Below are 18773 nucleotides of genomic sequence, written 5' to 3'. Positions count from 1 at the left end.
CATTTACTTTGAACACATGGGATTATGTACGGGTTGCACGTTAGCACAGTGGTTAGCGCTCGTGCTTCACAGATAGAAGGTCCTGGGTTCGATTCCCACCTGGATGGGGCCTTTCTGTGTGGAATTGTCAGGTTCTCCCTGTGTCTGCGTAGGCTTCCTCCGCGTACTCCGGTTTCCCCTACCACTAAAAATATATAAAAGAGATTCTTAATCTCAGTGGGATTATCCTAGTTAAATAATAAATAATAGTGTGCGTGGATCGGGAAGTCTGGGCATCTCTGCTGAGACTGCTGACCCCGGATAAAGCGGAAGAAAATGGATGGATGGAAATACTAAATAATGTAGGAAACAAAAAAAGGATGAAATAACTCCAAATATTTTATATTTTGTTGTTTTATATTTTAAATTCTGCTGCCCTTTATTCTTGACATTTTCTCAATGAGCTTCATAAGGTCGTTCCTGAAATAGTTTAGCAGTCTGTGAGGTGAAAAACATTTCTGCCGAAGCTCATTGAGGAAAATATCAAAAGTGCAAAGCAGTAATCAAAGCAAGAGGTGGCTATTTTAAAGAATTTAGTTCACCTGTCTTTGTATAAAACGTAATTGCATATGTGTTGTTTTGTAAATGAATGCCTTCAGTGAGAATCTACAATGTAAATAGTTTGAAAAAACAATACATAAACAAAGTGTTTGTAGTATTTGTGTAAGAACTATCTTTAACCATTGCCTCCCAGACTTGACTACTTCCTTGGTGTTGCATGCCTTAACCTCAGCTGAGCTCAACTCAGAAAGTCACCAGACAGTTGTGGTATCTAGAATTTTCTTTGCTTTCTCCGTTCAGCTGCTGTCTGCATGTCACCAGGGACATAAATAGCCTTGTACATACTAACCTGCTGTATGGAGTATGTCTCTGAATAAGACGTGGCGGCGCATCTCAAGAGCCGTCCTACAAAGGTTTTGAAATATTGATAATGTCACGGAAAGCCACTAAATGTCATTGACCTAAATCCATCGCCTGAACTTGCAAATTGCACTGTGGCCTTCATTTGCATCAGAGAGAAAAGGTGACTCTCCCTTTCTCCAGCTTACACACAGTTCAGCAACGCTCATATATATTGCACATTCCCAGAAGCTATATGCAGAAAGCTACTGATAAATGTTTTATAGGGAAGTAATTGACAATCCCAAAAGGAGATTATTGTATTGTATCAAGTAGTCTTTCCACATTCCCGTCTGGATCCCATAAGGCAAAGTGTATGTTTTCCATACAAATCGGATTTGCACAGTCCTTCGCTCTCCTTCGCTTTCGTTTTTCCACTTTTAAGCGGCCGTCCACTCCTCCGGCACAGATTCCTTTTTCTTCTATTAAACCAAATAATCAAAGAGTAAAAAGGTGTTATTGATGTTTTACTCGCAATGGGAGGAAGAGGGTTGAGAGAGGCCACTGCTGAAGCAAGGAGAGTGCCAGTTTTATCAGGAATTAAAAATACAAGCAAGCTTTGTTCATCTAATATCAGGCTCTCTATTTAGTTTGTGCCTGTGGAGAATCTAAGGCAGCTTTTACCCCATTACAGGTAAAGTTGTTATGCCACCTAGAGGGCAAAAAGTAAAGTGACCCTGCCATTGTTTTTTTATATTTGATATCACGGCCGTCACAGAAAATATTTGACCTTCCACATGTACAGTACACCAACAACAAATCAGGATGAAAAGGGTCTGAAATTGGACTAAAAGATGAGTGTAAACCATGTCTAAACTAGAAAGAAGATCTAGCCTTCACGCATTCCTAAAGCCAGGCTCTTCAGACTGTTCAGATGTTTCTTAACCTGTGATCATGTGTGCTGTGTCCGTAGGCCATGGATGAAGCAGAGGCGTGTTCGCTGCCCGGTGGCCTCGCCAGTGTGAAGAGACAGTTTGAGAGCCAGGAGTTTGCGTCTTCTTCCTCCACCCAGTCCACAGTCACCCACATTCAGTACCAGCAGAGATCTGTGCAGGTAACACGGCTCTGCGCATTATGCTACCATGAGTCATCAGGTTTCAATATATTTGTTGACTGTAAAGCCAGACTGTACAACGTGGCACAAGCTGAGTCATTGTACTATTTAATATGCGGTACTAAATAAGTCTGACTCTGCACAAAACAGTATTATTGCGATATTTTTATTCAACACAGTACAGTCTATTCAATTTTAACAAAGATCATGAGGCTTATTTTTTATTCATCAAATTGTGAAGACTAAAGTACTACGTCAGACAACAAACAAGGCAGAAATGGAACGTTTGCACTTTTAAAAGTTACTTTGTGCTTTTGTTTTGGTCAGTGTTAGCCAGGGATGGGTAGCATTACATTTTTATAACCATATACAGGACCAGTCAAAGGTTTGGGAACACTTTCAATGTATTGTCTTTTCTTTCTTTTCAACACTTTTTACAATGTGTGATTCTCACTGAAGGCATTAAACTATGAATGAACACATGAGATTACTAATAACTCAAAATACCAGATGTTTTAAAGCAGTACTAAGTAATTTTTTTACCTTTCCACAGTCCCTCTGGGGGTAATACAAGTGTTAATGAGATGATTGGGGGGGCTTTCATCTCCCCTGGTGTCTCTGGCAATTTTTGAAGAATTTATTTCAACGTAATTCCATATGTCTTGTGAGAATTTAAAATGTCAACGGTCTTGAAATAAACGACTAAAACAATACATTAAAAAGTGTTTCCAAAGTTTTCACTTATATATGTATATGTACTAAAATATTTTTTTCATCTAGTGCTATAAAACAGAACAATAATGTTAATTTATTCCGTACAAGAAAGTTAATTTTAAATTTGTACCATTGACCTGAGCTGAAACAACCAAGTCACTTTCTTTAGTGCTCGTGTTGGCAATAGACAGTAGTATGTGTAAATATTGTTAGACCTCAGTGATATTGCGATATGTTTTGGCTTCTTGGACATTGCAAAGCTTTACACTGCATTAAAAGATGATAAACATTTAGAATTCTGAAAGCTTTCTTACAGCAGTAACTCTGAGATACTCCAGTGTTGTGTGTCCTTCTTCCATCCAAATACAAGGATAGCTTTGGACAATTGATATTCCACTGTAGTGGTTTATTGGATAGACTTGGCTGCTGTGTGGGAGACTTTATAGGTCAAATCAAAGAGGGCACCTTGAACTTTGTCAAGGCTCTGTCATTCGGAGCGTGAGCAAAATGCCAGAATGTGTTAGCGCTCTGCACAGAGGCTGGATCTCAGTGAAGAGAGGTCACTGCCGCCCTGCCACGTATTCTTCCCCATCTGCTCATTCAGGCAGGGAACAGCGCAAAGTCACGCCGCTCACAAGGACCTCTGCCGATGCTAAATATTACATTGTGGTTTGTAAGGGGGAATGTCTGATTCAGTTTTGATCAGGGGGTTGTAACGGCCTGCGGCTTTCTGTTCCAGTTTGCTTCACAGGTGCGGGATACTGTAAGTGGGCGGACATCAGAGAACAGTATTAGACATAAGTGGTTTCAGGATGTCGGAAATAGACCATCATCCATCTTGTAATCTTCGCAATAATCCACACAATCTCACATGTCAATTCCTTCTTTCATCGCCCCTGAATTAAGTACATTTTATTGTAAGAAAAGGCTGTTTTATACAATGCATAGCTCTCTCTCGCTCTTTAAAATGCAAAGCCAATCTCTGGGAAGTGGCTCTGTAATGAAAAAACATTAGTTAGGCACCACACAGACTTTATTGGGCTTTTAATATAGCCTGTAAAATATGCGCTCTCCCATTGTCTTTACAGCATGTGTTCTCATATTGCAGCCCTGGTGCCAGTGATTGTCTCTCTGCTGCTCAGTGGATGATTTTGAATTCTTATTCCTTGTTTTGGACAGGAAATGTCAAGCTCCTCAGAGGTCACCGTGAGAAGCAGTGCCAGAGACGTTGTGCCCACGACAGCCATTTTTCACAGTCAACAAGAGGTAGCTTCCTCTCTTCTTCCAGATGCAACAAATCTGACCCCTCCCGCTAAGTGTTTTGATGTTGATGAAAATTGTCGGAGGCCGGGGCAGTTGCCAGTAGACTTCTAATGCGTGTTGTTCACAGGTCGTTCACGATCAAAGGGTGGCTGCTGGTTTCGGGAACCATTACAATGAAACAGGTAGGGGAAATAGCTTTTATGGACCTCTATTTCAAAATGTAATTTGCTCGTTGTACCACAACACTGCTTACAGGGGGTTTAGAGAGTTTTCAGACCTCTTTAAATATTTTTTATGTAGCTCTTTGTATTGGCAGAAATTCTACTTTGATTACCCAACAAAGATAGCATGCCCCGAACAATTCAATTGCTATTAGTCACAGGTGTTTAGGTATGTGGTTTCTTTCATTCATTTCATTTATTTCAAGGATAGCCCCGTTGAGATGAACCATTCATTCATTGCCCATGACACAGAAAATGCAGCTATATATATAGAAACTTGAACATGTTTAGCATCCGTCTAAAAGAGGGGTATGATTACTCCCTGAACCCACTGCTCATGTTGTATCACAGCACTGCTTATGTTCTCTATATTAATGTTGGCTTTAACTGCGGCTGAATAAGAGCAACGCTATTAAAACGAGTCACAGTGATGATGAATTTTCATGCAGCAGACAGCAGCAAATCTAATCGGGCCAAAGTCAGGAAGGTAGAAAATATTGGAAAGGGAAAATTGGGCAATCACAACGGCATGGATTGAGAAAATGGAAACTACTCGTATTTTTAATGAAATGATTTATTTCTCGCGGCAAATTCCCCGGAGCTTCCTCTCTGTGAATGACTTAATGAGGCAGCCTTCTTCTGGTGTCTAATGCAGTTACACTCGTCGGAGGAGAGGACCTACCAAAGGTTTCCACGCAGGCTTTGAAGCAGCACTATGAGAGAACTATAGAGGAGGCAGCGCCAGCCAAGGAAATCAAGGTAATGATGGCGCGTGTTTATCCAAATAGACTACGCCTGGGTGTTTATCAGCAATAAAGATGTAGTGAATTCTATTTCATAAAACCGTCGGAAGGAAACCACTTATTGCAACGTGTTGATGGGGGAGGAAATTAGTTTTGATAAGCCATAAGCCAGGCAATATGAAAACAGACGGAAATAGGACAAGTGCAGGCCATTCCTCTCAAGGCATAGTTGTACAGTTTTTGAACATTCATGTAAGTTGAGGCGTGTTGTCATTGCCATTCAATACAGATTATGAGGATTCAATATCCGACTTGAACATAATAACATAGGGACAAATGAACTCACTGTACTTGCTTGATAAATGTTTGAATATGTTTACACATCTCTCTTTTTCCCATTTTTTACACTTCACAAACTACAGGTCGATGTGGATTTGAATCAGTTTCAATGGGTGCCAGTCCACCAGTCATCTGAAGCTGCGGTAATGACAAGCCATGAGTCCTCCTCTTCCACCATGAAAACTTCCTCTGCTACATTTGAGGCAGGGGAGAGTTTCCCTCCCCCTCCTCCCTTGGACATGATGCAGGTTTCACAGGAGAGGAGCAGCAGCAGCAAGCTCACCTCGCAAAATAAAGCTAATAAAGAGCAGTACTTCAAACAGAAGAGCTTGGCTGAACTGAAGCGGCTTTACAAGCACATAAACCCCGATGTCGGCATGAACCTGCAAGCCGACTACTTGAGCCAGCTCAGCGAGGCAGAGAGGCAGCATTTGGAGAGCGAGGAGCCAGTGGGCGACGTCCAGCAGGCCTGTTACAAGTTTGAATACGAAGGGGGCAGTGAGTGCTCAAGTCCCGACAGAGAATCCGTGGAGTGGGACGAAGTACTTAAAGGGGAAGTGCAAAATAGGCGCTGGTTGTTTGAAAACCAACCACTAGATACAATCAAAGACGAAACGCTGGATGAGAATGAAGAAAATATGGCACAGCAAAAAATTATTGCTGGTAAAGATGTCAGATTAACAGCTTGGATGTTCGAGACGCAGCCCATAGATTCCCTGGGGAACGAGACGGTTGATTCAAATGAGCAAGCACAGAAAAATAGTGATCTCGCAAGAGGAGACGTGCGCACCGCTACTTGGCTTTTTGAGACGCAACCACTTGACTACCTGAACAAAATCTATCAGGAAGATGAGCTTGAGACAGATGGCGATATCACTAAAGACATAACAGGGGGAGATGTAAAGACGGCGCGATATCTGTTCGAGACACAGCATTTGGATTGTCTGGGCAAAACTGTAACTATTGATGAAAGTCACTTTCTGAATCTTAAATCAGAGCTGGAGGAGATTAAAGGGGACGTTAAGACGACCACGCGAAGGTTTGAAACGCTGCCCATGTGTGTTATCAGAGGAGAGGCCGGCGAGATGCTGGAGATTACCACTATACGGAGAGAAGAGACAGAGAAGGGAGATGTAAAAACCTCACGCTGGATGTTTGAGACACAGCCGATAGATATGATCAACAAAGACCCCACAAAGGTCAAACTTATCTGTGGTATTTCTATGGAGGACAACATCCAAGGTGGTGTTAACAAGGGAAGATGGCTTTTTGAAACACAAACCTTGGATTCGATTAAGGATGAGGAGTGGGAGAGTTCCAGGAAAGAAAAGGAGGAAATAATTGGGGCTGATGTGAGGAGGCACTGTAAGGTGTTTGAGACGCAGCCCATGGATTCGCTGAAAGACAACGCCAACGCTAGGCCACTACAGTCTGAGGAGATCGTCAGAGGTGACGTTCAATCGGCGAAATATCTGTTTGAAACGGTCCCCGCGGAAAATCTCAAGGATCTGCGAGAAGTGGGGAAACTGAAGAAAACGGTTGCCTCAGAGGAAGAGAAAGGTGACGTGAGACATCAAAGGTGGGTGTTTGAAAGTCAGCCACTGGAGAGCATACGAGAGGACAAGAAGGAGATCACACGGACTGTGAACATCCAGTCGCTGGATAAGGGGGACGTGAGCAACTTTAAAGAGCGTTTTGAAACTATGGATTTAAGTAAATGTGAAGGTGCACAAAGAATTCAAGTCGAGGGCGTCACAAGTGGATCAGTCAGGTCCAACAAAGTGCTTTTTGAATCTACCCCTATGTATGCGATGCAGGACAGCGCCGGCCACTACCACGAGGTGAGAACTGTGAGGCGTGAGGAGATTGTGAAGGGCGACGTGCGGAGCTGCAGGTGGATGTTCGAAACGAGGCCTATTGACGGTTTTGATGAAAGTATTAACAAATTCCAGATTATTAAGGGCATTTCTAAAGAGGAGATCCAGTCTGGAGACGTGAAAACCGCTAAGTGGTTGTTCGAGACGCAAGCGCTGGACACACTCAAGTTTGAAGATGAAGATCATAGAACAAAAGAAGAAATCCACATTGAGAAAGGGGATGTGAAAACCTGTAGGTGGCTGTTTGAGACTCAGCCAATGGACGTGCTGTATGAAAAAGAGGAGAAAGGCGACACAGATGTTGAAGTGCAAAAAGGCGACGTCAAAACCTGCACTTGGCTTTTTGAAACACAGACACTCGACAATATCCGTGACCACACCGAGTCAGAGGAGACCATATTAACGACGTGCACTGTGAAGCAAGAGGATATACAGGGAAAAGATGTCCGCCTGGCTCGCTTCCTCTTTGAAACGGAAAATCTGGAGAATCTCTCCGGCTCAGACTCTTTCCGCAGAATTACAAAAATCGACATTCACTCTGGCGACGTCTCCCGGATGAAGTATGTCTTTGAAAATCAGTCCGCTGACATAATGAGCTCCACTTCAGGGGAGACAATGATAAAACTAAAGACGCAGCAGGCCGAGGACATACAGCCCGGGAATGTGGTTAACTGCACGTGGATGTTTGAGACACAGCCAATTGATGCTATTCGCGAGGATTCGGAAGACCGGGAGACACGCACTGTCACTGATGTACAGGGGGGAGATGTTAACAAAGGACGCTTTACTTTTGAAACGTACTCCTTGGATCAGATAAAAGAGGAGTCAACCGAAACAGAAATGTCCAAACTTACAAGTATTTTGAGAAACGAGAGGGAGAAAGGCGACGTGAAGAATTACACAATGATGTTTGAATCTCAGCCGCTCTATGCCATCTGCGATAAAGAGGGCCACTATCATGAAGTAACAACTGTCACAAAGGAGGAAATAATGAGAGGTGATGTGGTGGGGGCCCGGTGGCTTTTCGAGACAAAGCCACTCGACTCAATTAGGGATTCAGAGGAGGTGTATGTTATAAAAGCTGTGACCGAGGAAGGCATCATCAAAGGAGACGTTAGCTCCGCCAGATGGAGGTTTGAAACCCAGCCGATTGATGAAATTACAGAGGAGATAAAAGAAAAGTCAAAAACAGTCGCGGACATCCAAGGTGGCGATGTCAAAACGAATAAACAGCGATTCGAGACAGACCTTTCTCAGAAGTACATCAGAACCGTTAGTGTAAGCGAGATTCAAAAGGGTGACGTAAGGTCGGCCACGTGGATGTTTGAAACGCGCACCATTGACGAGATCCGCGGCGATGGGAATGAATATGACGACATGGAGAGGGTGACAAAGGAGGAAGTGATGAAAGGTGATGTCAAACAGTCCGTGTGGCTCTTCGAGAAACAGCCCCTCGACAAAATCAAAGAGAGTGACGGCGCCGGGCCCGCTGTTGCGAGGGAGGCAATTCCACAAGCTGATGTGAAGACCACAAAATGGCTATTTGAAACCACCCCCTTCCACGAATTCAATGAGAGCAGCATGGAAAGAAAAGAAATCATTGGAAAAAGCATTAAAGAAACACTTGAGGAGCTGTATTGTCAGAAAATGGTCGAATCACAAGGCATCCTGATTGAGGCTGATGAGATTGGTGACGTTCGCATGGCCAAGTACAAGCTGCTGAACCAAGATGTCCCGGAAATTCAGAAAGAGGAAGTTTTACGCGGGGACTTGACCAACATTATGATGAACCTCCTGAACCGCAGGGAGACCACGGAGAGGGCCATAACTATTGACAGGGAGGAGCGGGGGGACATCAACACAACAGTGAGGCAGCTATTCAACCAGGAAAAAGGAATCAATGTAGAGAAGGAGGAAATTATCCGCGGTGACATTCAAGAGGCTATAAACAATCTGCTCAAAACCGAGGGTTCCTCCAAGCGTGGCATTCTCATTCAGGAGGACGAGAAGGGAGACGTAAAGATGACTATCTATTCCCTGTTAAACAAAGGGGAGAGCGCTAGCATGGAGAAAGAGGACATTATTCAAGGTAATGTTAGCAAAACACTTCACCGCCTGCTCTCTAACTCGGGAGCAGAGGATTCGAAGAGGATAAAAGTTTCTGACACAGAAAGGGGAAATGTTAGTTTTTACTCCACGTGCATCGAATCGGGAGCGCTGGATTACCTGAAGCAGCTGCAGTACGAGCCGAATGAAAGCCCTGAAAATGTGGAAAAGGAGCATATAATCGGCGGTGACATTGAAGAGACAAAAATCTTGCTGCGAAGGAATCAGCAGCAAATTGGCCGTACGGTGGCAGAGGATGATATAGTACCCGGGGATGTACACAGCAGTGTTAAAGTCTTTATGACCGAGCCTGCTGTTAGCTATAAAAACCTGGAAAAAAGGGACATTGTAAAAGGTGACCTCAATGCAGCCTTGGATTCCCTAACCCAAGCCATCAATCAGAGGCTGGTAATAGAGAAGGAGGAGGTGGTCAAAGGAGACCTCCCCACCACTCTCAGATCTTTAGAGGAAGCACAGCATCAAGCCAAAGAAATGGAAAAGCCGGAGATTGTCAGGGGAGACATCAAAAGTGCTCTGGAGTCACTGGAGAAATCGTCTGCAGCTAAAGCAGAAGCAACAGTTGATGATTTAGTGGCAGGGGATATTAAAGGGACCCTGAGATCCCTGGAGGAGGCAACGCAAGCTGTGAGAGAAGTGGAAAAAGAGGAGATCGTCAAAGGCAACATCCACACTGCCATGCTGAATCTGCATGAGGCGACAAGTGAAAAGAAAATGTATCAGCACCAAGTGAGTGAACAAGGGGACGTTAAGGGGACAATACAGCTGCTGCTAGAGCCATCGACCTCTCCGGGTGTGCGTCGCAGAGGGAGCACTGAGGGGGATGTGAAAACCTCTATTAAGTCGCTCTACGAAGGACAAGAAGCATCGCAGGTCGAAAAGGAGGAAGTAGTGAGAGGTGATGTTCAAGGGGCAATTAAATCCCTCATGGAAAGGAAACAGTACACAAAAGTAAAGCGAATGTACCCCAAGAAAACAAAAGTGTGCGTAAAAAATCCATCAAGCGCAAAGCAGCCAGAGCATGAAGCCAAGAGCGAGAGCGGAGCAGCAGTCAATGCGGCCCCTGCTGTGAAAAACCTCTCTCAGAGCAGTGAGTCACAAAAGCACGTACACAAGCAAAGGGAAAGCAAATTGGTGAAAACAGAGGTAATAACCCAAGAGGAGCACTCCGCTGCCGCAGCCAAAACAGACAGTGCTCATGAGGCCTCTCAGAAGACCAACATAAAAGAGCAAAAACAGAAAACAGTGCCCCCGCAGAAACCACAGGCCCCTAAACCCATTATGATGAAGAATAAACAAATGGCTAATAAAGATCAAACAGAGATTAAAGCCACTGATGTGACTGTGACAAAAGAGCAGCAAAACGTATCACAGACGTCGATATCTACAAAGACAATCACACAGGTGAAGACTTCAGTGACGGAGAAGACGCTCTCGCACAAGCACAATATATCTGAGAAAACGTCAGTGTCGCAAAAGCAAACAGAGGACAAGGCTCTGGCACAAAAGCAGAACATCAAAAACGTGAAAAGTGATTATCATAACCCAGGGAAAAGTCTGATCAAAAAGCCCAAACCGGAGATTCACTTCCCCCCTCCGCCCGCGTCTCCTCCACCGCCTTCAGAATCAGAGCTGTCCCTGCCACCGCCACCGTCCCCCGTGTTGGAGAGCCCGGCATCGCCCACATCGCTTCCCGGTATGACGAGACGGGACAGTGACCTACCGCCACCCCCTCCGCCACCCCCTCCGGTCGAGTGTGCCAAGTCAGAAGGTGAATTTTTCCCCCCGCCGCCCCCTGAGTTCCTCCCGCCTCCTCCCACGCAGCAAGAGCTCAATGCAATGCCCCAGGCTTCGACAGCCAAGTTTGGGAAACCCACCGGCAAACCCGTATACAAAGTTCCCAAACCGGCAGAGGCACCAAAGCCCGTACAAATTAAACCAACATGGAAGAAGAAACAAGAAATCCCCCCTCCTCCCCCTCCGCCACCGCAGCTGCATCCAGATCAAGGCGCATCAGCGGAGCGTAAAGAAGAGGCGATAGTCCAGGAAGTAAAAAAGATTGAAACAAAACAGCAGATCGAAGGACGAAAAGAGTTTCAGTCTGAATCAACAGCCGTGTCAACAACAAAAATACCAGCGTGCATCCCAAAGCAAATGCCAAAGGAAAGCCCGCAGCCGCCTAAAAAAGTCTTTCCTCCGCCATTTAAATTGCCTCCAGCCCCTGAGCCCTCCCCAGAACCGCCCAAGCCAAGACCCTACGCTCGCAAATTTAAAACCCCTCTCATGCTCGCCGAGGAGCGCTTCCGCCTGCAGAGGATGGAGAAAGAGGAGACAGAGAACAGCAAAGTTAAAAGTCCCACTTCGCCCCCCATTATTAACACACAAACGTTTGCATCCGTGACAAGTGCTGAGCAAACTGCGGCACAGAGCACAGAGAAAGAGGCTACCACACAAGTAACAACAAAGAAAGAAGAGACCAAGGTAATTTCTAAAGAGGACGTGTCTGCACAAGAAACAAGTGCCAAGAAAGTCCCTTCAAATATACCTTTGAGTAAGCCCTCATTTTTAGTCAAGAAAAAACTGCCCCCCCAAACACTGAATCTTTCCCAGGATAAGAAGCTCTCATCTGAGAAAATACAAGCTTCGATGGCTGTCACTAAAAAGAGCCCTACACCTCCCCCACCTAAAACTCAAACTGTTTCAGAGTCGCAGAGCTCCCATACTGAAGTCCAGTCATGTTCTAATGTGGTCACTTCCTCGGTCACGCAGCAGCAGCACTTTATTAAGAAATCCACAACCAAGTCTATCACCGCCCAACAGAGCGCTGTCCAAGAAAATGTAAATCTTCAAAGCCAGGCCGCGGTCACATTGAAAGCGGAAGATGTAAAGAATATTAATGCGTCTGTGACACAAGAGGCAGAAACGACTCCCCCTCAACCCACTAAAATCCCAAAGGTAACTCCAAGTTTCAAGGTGAAAACGTTTAAGATGCCAGCGCAGAAAAAAGAGGAGAAAGCTGGCAGCGTGGCACAAAAAGAGTCAATGAAAAGTGAAATGCAGCGGGAAAAAAGTAGCGTCATTGAGAAACGTGAGACAAAAGTGGATGAGGAAAGCAGCCAGCTGAGCTCAGCAAAAAATGAGAAGAGTAAAACCGAAGTGAAACTGAACGAGAAGAAAGATCAGATGACCCCACCTTTGAATAAAGTAGAGGTTGAGGTTCAGGTGAAGAAGGGGAGAGGGATCCACAAGAACGAGAGCGAGGTGAGGCTGTCGCCATCAGTTACGGTTTTAATGCCCAAGGTGGCTAAGATAACAACAAGTCATCAAGGCCAGAGCGACGCAGCTGTCTCCCACAGTCAGCAGAGTGTGAAGGCCGAACATGTTCAAAAGCACACGGAGGTGGTGGTGACGGAGAGAGTTGTGCACAAGCAAGAAGCCGTTCAAACACAGAGACAACAAATAAAGCAGCACGGAGCCGAGGCTAATAAAATGCAGATGAAAGCAGCTCTGCCGAAAGGAGAGAGCAGGGATATTTTGATGAAAGGGGTAGAAAAAACATCTCAGAAAGTTGAAGCACAGTCAGTAGAAATGACAGATTCAGAGAAATGTAATGCCATGCAGAAGCTGCTAGTTCAAATAAAAGAACTGCAGGGCTCGCCTAGCAAAATAGACTCCAACACTGTCACGCTGATCATAAGCCAACTGCCTGACTGGACAGTGGGCTCAGATGAGAGAAGGAATTTAGGAGAAATCGCCAAACAACAAAATAAAAAGAAACTCAAGGAGATGCTGGTTTATGTCAAGACTATAGTTCAAGCTAAGCTCACATTTTTTGAAGAAAGTATAACAGTTGAGGTGGAAAAACAAGAAAAAGAGGCATCACCTACACCCCCTCCTGTGCCTCCCAAACCTGACAAAAGTGTCAGCGGAGCTAAGATTTCAAAAATTAGCATTGGCGCAGCAAAAAGTGAGAAGAAAACGAGTGAAGAGAAAAAAGTCATTCATGAAACTAAAGTTCATAAGGAAGTGACTCAGGTGGCTAAAGCTGAGCACAGGGTGTCAACTCCATTAGCGAGCATCCGCACTCCATCCCCTACTTTCATCAGTATTGAGTCAAGAAGAATAGACTCCCCTCGCAGGGTGACCCCTTCTCCCCCTCCTTACAAATCGGTTGGTACACCCCCACCCCCGCCTCGTAAGTCCTACACACCCACCCTCATCAGAGCCTCTCCTTCGCCCACTATGAGCCGCTCTGAGAAGCTAATGAAACTCAGAGATACCACGTCCAAACTGTCCCGTGGAATCACACCTCCCCCTCCCATGCCTGAGTTTATTTTAGCCGAAAGAGAGCGTTCCTCTCCGTACAGTGACCGGGACACCCCCACAAGGAGTGAGCATGAGCTGGTGGACACGGCCGAAATGGTGGACTCCATGATGACTGTGAGAGATAAGAAAAGTTTTTTTGAGGAAGCACAGAAAGCAGAAGTGTCCAAGACATACGTGAGGAAAGATCCCATTGATATCCCAGAACGCCTTGGAGCTGACGCAGAGGACAGCGGTGTTCCTGTGCCTATTGAGATTTTTAAAGAAGATCTCCCGAAAGTTGACCTGTCGAAACTGGTGAATCGATTTGAATCCACAAAGCCGAAAGTCTACTCCAGGAAGGAGCCTATACTTATTACAGAAAGATTGCAGAGTGATCCAGAGGAAGTGGAAACTGAGGCACAAACACCAAAAACAGATGAAATGCCCTCTTTCAATGTTAAAGCAATAAAGGATGTGTTTGAGACGGGAGAGCTCGGTTCACAAGCAGCAAGAGAGCTCAGGGAGCAGATTGAGAGGCGCGAATCAGAGCCAGCGGGCCACTCAGCCGCCACAACTGTCACCGAGCAATTCTGCAGCATTGATGACTTTGGAAACATGACGAGGGAGACGAGGAGCGCCGCAGAGATGCACAGCGAGGGCTCGGTGTCCCGCGGGAACCCTCCGTCCTATGCCGACGTGGTGAGGGGGAGTGTGGACACCGTGGAGGTGCCTCCGGACGCCACCACCGAAGAGCTGCTCAGGAACTTCCAGCAGTCGTGGGCCCAGAGCCAAGGAGTGTTCCAGAATCTGGGCTTTAGTGTGACAGAGCAGAGGAGCTCGCAGATCGTCACGCATCAGCAGGAGACCGTAGTGACGGGTAAACTGCCTGGAGCATGCGGACTTTTAAACAGACTTTGAGTGAACTGAGCCGCACGGTGTGGAAACAAAATAACAAGCATTATGTTGTGACATTATTTGACATGTGTTTTATTTCAGAACAGCTTGACATTGCATTTGAGTTTGACACTTTAGTTTGAGATTTACAGGTTACGAACGGGCTGCTGCTGCGAGCTGTTTACATGTTGAGCTAATTTTTTTTTTTGCTTGAGTGTGTGTGTCTGCGTGTGTCTTTGTAAAACACACAACGGCGCTTGAAATGTCTCAGTAAAAATGGTAAATTTGCACTCTAACAAGGGGACATGATGAGTGTTGTTCTAATTGCAATGATTACAGTGTGTCCCATTGCTTAAGCACTAATTATTAACTGAATCTTCAAACAAAAGCCACTTTGTAACATGAAAGGCATTTTGAATCTTGTTACTAATGATGCCATTAGTGCTGTGGGATTTCCTGTAAGTACCAACTTGGTGGTGATAACAAACTGTTCCATTCCATAAGCACCAGACCAGATTAATTAATTAATGTTTTTACAGTATAAGATTTGTTCTAATTGCCTATCTCTCTCTCTCTTGGTCTCATTGCAGAAAATTCGAGTTCCAGAGTCCGAACTGTGCAGAGCGTGCCGGAAGAGAGTGTACCCCATGGAGTCGCTGATCGCAGACAAACAAAACTTTCATAAGAGCTGCTTTCGTTGTGAACATTGCAAGGGCACTTTAAGGTACAAAAGCCACTCCCTGCAATATATGCTTTCAGTATCTCTGTTTCCCTGATATATTTTATTCATTATTATCATCCACAGCCTTGGCAACTACGCCTCTCTCCATGGACGAATGTACTGCAAGCCACATTACAAGCAACTGTTCAAGTCCAAGGGAAATTACGACGAAGGATTTGGACAGAAGCCACATAAAGAATTGTGGCATAATAAACAAAATTCAGCGGAGACGCCCAAAGTCAAGTCCCCGTCAACGCAAAGGAAAAATATGGATTCAAAATACTCAAGCGATACAGCCGCTATTGTGGTGAGCCAGGAGAATGGTGAGAAAGCAGCGGATGAAAACAAGAAACAAGGCAGTAAGATTTCTGTGGTCTGGCCTCCACAGGCAGATGAGCCAAAGAAACCTTTCTCTGTGGAGGATGACATAAAGCTGGTCAAGCCCTCTTGGCCCCCTAAAGAGGAAAACGCTCCCCTTAATCGACCTGCTGAGTCTCCATCAAGAGGGACTGACGCTTCCAGTGCAAATGTACGGCAGCAAAATGAGAGCAGCACAGTAGCAGAGGGAGTAAAGACTGAAGATGCCCCAATAGCGTCTCAAATGGAAGCCCCCAATATAGTGACGGAGCAAGTGAGTAAATCAACCACTCAGCAAACCATAGAGTCAAACAGTCACAGCCAGACTGCAGGCTCCCAAATGAACTCTGAAGTAGTAGCTGGAATAGAAGTAAAAGAACAGAGCAAAGTGAATGAGAGCGGAGATGTGGCTGATGGGAATCAGGTGCAAAGTGTGGAGGAAGTGAAAGTGAACGGACACAGTGAGGAGACGGGTAAAGCGACTGCGCAGGAGGTGATGGACACAAGGAGTGATGGGGCTAATAACGCTGAGGCCGTAAAAGTCACGGCGATAGATGAGACTCCAGCTGCACTCAACGCTAATTCCAACAATAACAATAACAGTCTGACAGTGGCTGAATTTGGAGACATGTTTGATGATTTTGATAAAAGGGAAGCAAATGAAACGCCGTCGTTCTTCATGACAGACAGTAACTTTGATTTTTTCCAAACCTTTGACTGTGAAGATTCAAAATGGATGCCAACAGAAGTGCTGCAATTGGCACAGAGGGATGACGCTTTTGTGCCAGCGAGTGCCAAATGCACTGAAGCCACAGACCCCTTTTCACACACAGATTTCTTTGGAGAGACAGACAAGGGAGGGTTCTTTTTCCAAAATGAGGCCACGGAGCCAAAGATTAGCTCATCATGCTTCCTTGAGGACATTTTCGCCGGCCTGAGTACAAGCAGCTCTGGCGCACAATCTGATGCGAAACCCGACATCAGTCAATCTGCCACTGAGACGCCTACAGTGTCAGCGCTGGACGACCTTCTGGACTTTGGGATGGATCTGAGAGGGAGTAGAGATCAGACTGTGGGGGGGAGAGATGACAGCTCGGTCACAAACTACAGCGGCGCGCCTGCAGACGGCTTCTCACTGTGGGCAGACGATGAGAGCCTAACAGTGGAGGAGCAGATCAAAAGGAACAGATACTATGACGATGAGGATGAAAACTCATGAACTCAGCCCATTCACAAATAACATAATTGACCGCTTCATATCTACACGCAAGTCCATGGAGAGATCGAATGCACGGATTTATTTGGATGGAGTTTTTGTACGGTTTTCAATTGATATTTGCTCTTTTATTCTATATATAGCTGTTTGATGTTGACTGAATGCACCTGGTGTGCAGAGAATAAAGTGGACATGTCTTTTATGTGCCTGGCTACATTTCTACATTGCTGCCTTTGAAAAGCATTCTTATCAGGGTATTTTTTTTCCATACAAACAAATCTATCGAACCCACAATATTGCAGACTGTGTTTTCTGGCTTTGAACAAATGGCTGCGACTTTTCTTTTGAATCTGAATAAAGGTTTTTCATTTCTATTTCATCTCCGTCTTGAAATAAATCTTGAAGCCCTGGACAATATGACTTTTTAATCAGTAAGTGCCCGGACAGGAAAGATTATTTGTGATACAGTGCGGTATCCGCTCACGACGGCCGCCCAGTTTGATGTATGGCCTACCAAGATAGCACGCTCCAGCTCCGATCTCTTTGGTGAAAGGCGTATTGATTTCTTACTGATAGAGCAGGCCTGATGTAGGCGTTACAGATTTTTCCATTAGGTGGCTTGTGTCAGTTCAGACAGATATTTTTCTTCTCTGGTTACTGCTTCAACACACAAGGCAATTGCTCCTAAGTAAAGTATACCGCCATGCTAATTACACTAGCTAAAAACTACTTAAGTGTGAGCATGGAAATGATTTCTTAACTGCAACTGTACTTCTCTGCATAATTTTGCTGGCAGCCCCTTGAAGCCAGGGAAGCACTGTTGCTGCCTGTTCAGTAATATTGCATCCTTACCCCCAAAAATCTGTCTGGCAGCTTTTTAATTGGGCTATTTTTCTGTAACGTTCATTGACACAGTAGATGCAATATTATGCATCGCCTCATTGCAATGCCAACCCATTACATTTTCAGTCAACGGCCAGTTCCCCCATAAAAATGAGCAGCACATCACAAAACTGTCTGTGCCCAGCTTTTGACACCGAAGGCAACTGTGACCAATTGAAATGATAGAAAAAGTGAAATAAGTTGAGCAATTTAGAGGGACACAGGGACAGACTTGAGAAAGTACAGCCCTGGGCCAAGCATCAAACTTTCAATAAACCTAGATTATCTGGCAATCCCCCCCAAACACAAATGGACTCATGGACTCAATTTAAACAGCGCTTTTCTACCTTTACAGTAAGGAACCAGGCACCCATTCACTCTCTCATTTATACACCAATGTATGCAGACACTGGAGGCAAGTAGGGTGAAGTGTCTTGCCCAAGGACACAACGACGGCGTGTATTTGCGGGATATATGGGACATATATTTGGAGCATTTTAAAACTAAATATCACATTTTACTCCAATGCGTTTTGAATAAATATTTACAATTATTGTCTGATTCAGGATAGGATTAATAAAAAATGAAAAAAAAAAAAAAAAAAAGCATAGAGTAGCCTACAGTTTTTAGTCTACTACTGACATTTGCAGAGTAATAGCATTCAAACAAGGTATGTATGGAAAAGGTTAAAGCCTATATTTGATCTAATGCAAATGTCATGTTCCCATATAGGCATCAATCAAAGGGAATGGCCGTGCAGTCCAAATGACAAGTAGCTCTCTGGATTGTTCATGCAACTTCTGGCCAGTTGCCTTGCTGTGAGAATTGCCATGACGTTTTAAGAATCTCAACTCGTCCATCCTCCTGATTTGTGTGCATTGCAGTTACAAAGCGCGCGTTTACTTTGCGCCTGTGCCATGAGTTCAGCCGGGCATGGCAAACGGCCGCTGTGTTGCTTCAAAGTCAATCCCCTTCAAACAAAGCGGCATCATCCCTGAGCCTCGCGCCGCGTCCCTCGCTCTCCGCTCCCCCCCCCCCCCCCCCCCCACCGTCCTGCGCTCTGATTGGCCGGCTCTCTCTCCTCTCCTCTCTTCTTTCCTTCCTTCCTTCCTCCCTCCCTCCCT

The 18773-nt window shown here is 45.1% G+C and overlaps 1 protein-coding gene across 1 annotated transcript in view; it reads left to right on the top strand.

The window, feature by feature from the left end:
• The window catches only part of xirp2a (xin actin binding repeat containing 2a), a 41555-nt gene extending 26145 nt beyond the window's left edge, over window positions 1-15410 (top strand). Inside the window, exons 4-10 of the mRNA XM_079581930.1 lie at window positions 1853-1993; window positions 3887-3973; window positions 4098-4152; window positions 4847-4950; window positions 5357-14456; window positions 15064-15197; window positions 15279-15410. Of these exons, the coding sequence (XP_079438056.1) occupies window positions 1853-1993; window positions 3887-3973; window positions 4098-4152; window positions 4847-4950; window positions 5357-14456; window positions 15064-15158 (9582 nt within the window). The 3' untranslated portion in view covers window positions 15159-15197; window positions 15279-15410. The remainder of the gene's footprint in view (window positions 1-1852; window positions 1994-3886; window positions 3974-4097; window positions 4153-4846; window positions 4951-5356; window positions 14457-15063; window positions 15198-15278) is intronic.
• The last annotated feature ends 3363 nt before the right edge of the window (window positions 15411-18773 follow it).

This window comes from Gobius niger, assembly GCF_951799975.1.
Source record: "Gobius niger genome assembly, chromosome: 23".
Classification (NCBI taxonomy): Eukaryota; Metazoa; Chordata; class Actinopteri; order Gobiiformes; family Gobiidae; genus Gobius; species Gobius niger.
This window is presented reverse-complemented; position numbering and strand designations above follow the sequence as displayed.